The following is a 6,000-nucleotide window of genomic DNA, read 5'->3' on the forward strand; positions in this document are numbered from 1 at the left end:
GAGTTGGGGGTGGGGATCCTGGGTCCAACATTGAATGGGTCAATGAGGCTGTCTGGGTTTTCCATGTTCCCCCTTCTGGCCATGAGGTCTCGGGCTGGTATATCACTTCCTCTCGCTGAGCCTCCATGGATTCAGTGGGCTCCTTCATTAGTGGCTCTGGTTGCAGTTGCTTAACCTCTCCGTGCTTTCCTAATATAACAAGGGTCGCAGTGGCACCCGACTCAGAGTGCCGCTACAATGATTAAACTGGGCTGATTTCACATGTAGTACTTAGAATTGTACCTGGCACATGGGGAGCATTTGCTCACAACATGTTAGTTGTTATTACTATTCTTTTGTTGTTGTTGATTTTTTTTAATTAAGGTATATTTTATTAACAAGGAAGTTCACCCTTTTTAATGTGCCTTTGAAAATGCATACAGTTGTGAAACCACCATTTCAGTCAAGATATAAAACATTCCCATCACCCCAAATATTACTGTTCTTACCCAGAGTCTTTAGCTCCTTGGGCAACTGTGAAGCTTGGGGAAGAGTTCTAATCCTTCTGTTTCCTCCTCAGGATTACCGCTGGTGGTGGAGGAATTTCCTAGTCTCCGGGGGATCTGCATTCTACGTCCTAGTCTATGCCATCTTTTATTTTGTTAACAAGGTACCACCCTTATTTTGTTAACAAGTTCCCTTAGCCCTTTTAGGGCAGGATAGTGGAGAAGAGGGTGCTGGGAAAAACTCAAGTGTCTGAATCTTACTTTCCCATCAGCAGTGGGACCAATGCCAGTATAGAACTGGCTCTGCTCTGGAACATGTATCTTTTTAGGAAAGAGAATCTATGTTCTGTATGTTTGGAAGACGAAAGCTTTCAGAATATATAACCATGAAACTATTGCATGAAAAACCTGTGACATATAGCCAAAGGGGTACTTAAAAGAAATATATCACCTTCCAATGCTTTTTATAGGAAAAACAGACATTGATGATAACAGTATTCACCTCAAGAAGCTAGGGGGAAAAAGAACATGAAAGGATAAAGAGGATTAATGAAAAGAGTTAGTAAATATAAAAACAGAAAATGATGAAATAGCCTTTAGCACCCAAATTTAGGACCTCAGGGGTCCTGTCTCTACGGTTCAGTCCTTCACAATAAGGACAGGACGGGCCACGGCTTCGTCTGCATCTCGGATCATCTGTACTGTGTGAGCCACATAGGTAAAGTGTGGGCGAATGGAAGGGAGCCTGGCTCGCCTGGCTCGGGCACATGGTGTTTGCTTGGCTTCAGTCTGCTGGCAGGATCTTTCCACAAAGTGGAAAGTTGATCTTTGGCAGCCCTAGAGGCTCCTTTTTTTCAGCTTTGCACCCCTAGAGCTAAAAGAACGTCTGTCTTCTACCATCATATCATCAATCCCTAAGGGAAAACTGTTATTGGCCCAGGTTACATGCCATCCCTTATTATTCCTCAGGTCCAATAGGATGGCTTACTCTGATTAGCTTAGGTTTTATACTAGGAATGACAGCCCCAACAGGACCACAAAGTGAGGAGTGGGTACTCCAAAACACTGGGCAGAAGGAAGATAGGAGACAGTGTTGGGCAAGCAAATCATAACTATCATAGCCTCCTACCAGGCCCCCAGGAGTCACATCATAGTCTCCTGTCCTCCTGTCCTGCCTTCCTCTGCCTCATTCATTCTTCTCTGTTCTAAAAACCTCCTCCTCCATCCCCAGAGCCTTCCTTGTCTGTAAAATGACGGCCTTGGCCTGTCTGAATTTCAAAGGGCCCTTCCAGTACTGCCTTATTTGCCTCATCCCTTTCCTGGTTTTACCACTGGATTTACCGCTACCCTGTCCCCTGCCCCCACCTCACATCATCCTTTCTCCAGCCACAAGAAAGGCTATAAAAGGAGAGGTGTGGGGTAGAGCCTGAGAACATGGCCTTCACCTTCAGTTTGAGAATGTTTGACCTCAGGAAGGTCTCAAAACAGTGACCTTATGCCCAGCCAGAGAGGCTCAGTTGGTTTAGCATAGCGCTGAAAGGTTGCCGGTTCAGCTCCCGGTCAGGGCACATACCTGGGTTGCCGATTCCATCCCCAGCTGGGGCACATATAGAAGGCAACTGATTAATGTTTCTCTCTCTCTCACCCTCTCTCTCCCTCTGTCCCTTCCTTTCTCTCTCTCCAAACATGTCCTTAGATGATTAAAAAATTTTAAAAAACAGTCCCTGGCTGGTGTGGCTCAATTGTTTGAGTGTTGTCCCGTGCACTGAAAGCTCATCCATTCAATTCTGATGGATGTTTCTCTCACACCAGTCTTTCTCTTTCTCCCTCTCCCTTCCTCTTTCTCTTAAAAAAAAAAATCAATAAATACATCTTTAAAAAACAGAAAAACAAAAACAAAACAGTGACTTTATTGTTTTCTTCTGGGCTCCTGGCATTTTGGGACCATGTGTCTGTGCATGAGCCCTGGAGCAGGCCCCACGAGGTCCTACCTAGTATCTGGGCAGATCTTGATACCAAGGTTCCAGATTAGCTCTACTTGGCCTAGCACAGTGGTCGGCAAACTCATTAGTCAACAGAGCAAATATCAACAGTACAATGATTGAAATTTCTTTTGAGAGCCAAGTTTTTTAAACTTAAACTATATAGGTAGGTACATTGTTATTAACTTAATTAGGGTACTCCTAAGGCTTAGGAAGAGCCACACTCAAGGGGCCAAAGAGCCGCATGTGGCTTGAGAGCCGCAGTTTGCCGACCACGGTACATACCAGCACAACACAGATCCTTGGCCTCCCTGCCCAAGCCTCAAAACTCTACAGAGGAGTCCAAAATGCTCCAAGATAAAATCCCTGTGAGGTGTTAAAAAGTGACAGTAGCCCTAGGTGGTTTGGCTCAGTGGAGAGAGCGTCAGCCTGCGGACTGAAGAGTCCCAGGTTCAATTCTGGTCAAGGGCATATGCCCAGGTTTCGAGCTCGATCCCCAGTAGGGGTTGTGCAGGAGGCAGCCGATGGATGATTCTCTCTCATCATTGATGTTTCTATCTCTTCCTCTCTTCTCTGAAATCAATAAAAAAAATTTTTTTTTTTTAAAAAGTGACAGGCGCGTTCTGAGAAAGAGAGGACTGTAGGCTGGGGCAGGCATATGGTGGCTCTCTGGTCCTCAAGCTGGGACTCTGAAACGCCTCTCCTCCCCCATTCCCTGCCTGCTACTCGGGCCATTCAGGAGTCTCACCGTACTGTCCTGGGGGCTGTGGCGGGTAAAGAAGTGACAGGGCTGTATCTGTTCGTACTGCATCTGGTCCTCGCCCCTAAGTCACACCTGTCTTCCAGGGAGCTCCTAGGCCTTTCCCTGGGAGACACCTAGCCCCTCTTACCACAGCCAGAAATGGCTTGGGTCGATAGAGTTGGGCCTTTGACTCCTAGCACTCTAGCCCCAGGTTCAAATCCCAGTTCCTCTACTTCCTGGCTGTGTAACTGTGGGTATTGTTTAACCCCTCGGTGCCCCACCTGTAACATGAGCTAATAACCTACCATGGTGACTGTGAGAATCCAAGGCAATGCACGGGCCCTAGTATGGAAGAAGGCTCACTGTGGCTGTGGGCCCCGTCTGCCCCTTGCTGCGCCTCTGGAGCGAGCCCCTTTTCCTGCCAGGCTTTGCCATGAAATCATGGGGAGGGGGGCAGTTGGCCATGGCAGGCTGGCACTAAGTGTCCACCCCTCTCTTTTCTCCCCTGCTCATGCCCCAGCTGGACATCGTCGAGTTCATCCCCTCTCTCCTCTACTTTGGCTACACGGCCCTCATGGTCCTGTCCTTCTGGCTCCTCACGGGCACCATCGGCTTCTATGCAGCCTACATGTTTGTCCGCAAGATCTACGCTGCTGTGAAGATAGACTGATGCGGGTGGACCATAGCCATGCCCACTCCGTCCATGGACAGGAAGCCACCCTGCGTGGGGAACTGCAGGCACGAAAAATAAAGTAACTCCTGCTTGTTTGGAATGTAACTCCTGGCACAGTGTTCCTGGATCCCAGGGCTGCGTGGGGGGCGGGAGGACCTGTAGATAAATCTTGCATTTTTCTCCATCATCTTATTCCAATTCTGTGGGGATGACGTTTTTGTGGGTCGTTTTTTCTTCAGTACTAAGAAAGTTCCCTTCAGCAGGAACTCTGGGACCTGTTCAGGTTTATTTTTGGTTAGGGGTTTTTTCCTTGTTTTTTGTTTTTTGTTTTTTTAACAATGGATCCAGCATGGATAAATCCACAGAGACACTGGGTTTTGGTCACTGTCTCCACCTCAGTTCCTCAGGGCTGTTGGCCACCCCACGACTAACTGGAAAAGGAAACACCAGACCTTCTGGGACTTCAGTGAGGTTTCCAAGCCTCTCACCATCCATCCTCACCATTGATGCCGTGACAAGCACAGCTCTATCCCGGACATGCATCCTCAGTGCCAACCTGCCTCTACCAGCCACTTTCCCTCCCTCTTCTCACCTCTCCAGCCTTCTCCTGGGGCTGCCCAAGGCAGGGCTTCTAGCCAGGCCTCGGGTCGTCTTGTCACCAGGAGCAAGTCCAGTCTTGGTTGCTGTAAGGAAATCCCCAGAAGTACTAGGGAGCAGTGGAAATTTGCTGGAGCAGAGAAGAGACTTGCAGCGAACTATTTCTGTGCCACAAAATCCTGGATCCAGGGCCAGGTATTTCCAAAGCCAATCCAAGTATATCCACATGTCTGTGCCTGGGCTGAGGGTCTTCACCCTTTAGGATTTCTCCCCAGTCCCTTCCTCAGGGGGTTGCTGTTCTTTGCAAACTGTGCTGGTGGTGGGGTCTCTCTTCCCCCACTTCGAGCAGAACAAGGCCTGGAGACTTCAGTTCTCTTCCTTTAAATGGCTGGGGAGAGGCATTCCCTCCCTGACATCCCCCAGCCTTAGCGCCCATGCACAGCTCTTTTAGCCAAACCCATTCCCCTCCCCCTCCCATTTGAGTTCTTGCCTCCTTTGAGGGACACCCAGAAAACTGCTGGTGAAAAGGAAATGGAAGGTAAGTTCTGTCATTTCTTCCCCAATTCCCAGGGATAGGCAAGGAGCCAGTTACCCCAAGTTAGAGGTAACTAACATGGCAGGTCTGGCTCTTTTATCAACACCCACTCTTGGGGCCAAGTCTTCCCTCCACCCTCACTGCCCACCCACTCTGCATGTCACTTTCTCTTAAATTGCAAGAGACCAAACCCACCCTGGGATTAGGGCTTAAGTAACAGCCACTCACCCTTGCTCCAGCCCCTTTGGGACTCCCACCACAATTCAAAGCTCAGGATGCTGGTTAAGCTAGGAACACACACTACCCCCTTCCCCCTCCCAGGTTATTCTCATAACGGCCCCTACCAGCTCCACCAATCAAACCAGTGAACTTCTCAACCTTGCCTCACAGTGACTCCACAGTGCCAAGTGGCAGCCACCAAGAATCAGGTTGAAGAAAAGGGAACTCAAGCAGTAGAGAATGATGATGGAGTCTTGTTTATTCAAATCTTGGATTTTTTTTTTTCCCTAAGAGATTCTCTTTTGGGGGGGAGTAGGGAAATGTACTCCTCATAAAGGATTTAAACATCATCAATTTTTCTGACTTTTTAAATCATCATCATCATTATTTTTAATTAAAAATGCCTGTATGCCTTTTTTTGGTCCAATTGTAAATAAATATGCCATTGTCCTGTTGTCATGTTTCTTGACTCTCTTGCAAGGGTTAGGGGTCTGAGGTGAAGCAACTTTTCCAAGTGGGTGGAGCTGAGTGGTTTCCCTCAAAGCTCAGTCTCAGGTCAGGCTTTCTAGAGTTAAGGCCACTGTTGTTCCCCTACTTGGTGCAAGTCCATAGCTTCTCCCATCTGCTCATCCCCCTCCATTCTGACTCACCTATATTTGCCCCTTTGTTCCCACAAGTAGGAAATGGTATTTAACTGTGAGCTTTGGTAGCAATGAGACCTGATTTTAGATTTCCAGCTCCAATATTTTACTGTCAACTCACTTCAC

The 6,000-nt window shown here is 47.9% G+C and overlaps 1 protein-coding gene across 4 annotated transcripts in view; it reads left to right on the forward strand.

The window, feature by feature from the left end:
* Positions 1 to 5,688, forward strand: part of TM9SF4 (transmembrane 9 superfamily member 4) — a 53,016-nt gene extending 47,328 nt beyond the window's left edge. For all 4 annotated transcript variants that reach the window (XM_070420120.1, XM_070420118.1, XM_070420119.1 and 1 more), the window contains 2 exons: positions 560 to 649; positions 3,730 to 5,688. In XM_070420120.1, the coding sequence (XP_070276221.1) occupies positions 560 to 649; positions 3,730 to 3,879 (240 nt within the window). In that variant the 3' untranslated portion in view covers positions 3,880 to 5,688. The remainder of the gene's footprint in view (positions 1 to 559; positions 650 to 3,729) is intronic.
* The last annotated feature ends 312 nt before the right edge of the window (positions 5,689 to 6,000 follow it).

The sequence above is a fragment of the Myotis yumanensis genome, unplaced genomic scaffold (assembly GCF_028538775.1).
Source record: "Myotis yumanensis isolate MYYU_CA2020_CCGP unplaced genomic scaffold, mMyoYum1.0.hap1 SCAF_7, whole genome shotgun sequence".
NCBI lineage: Eukaryota > Metazoa > Chordata > Mammalia > Chiroptera > Vespertilionidae > Myotis > Myotis yumanensis.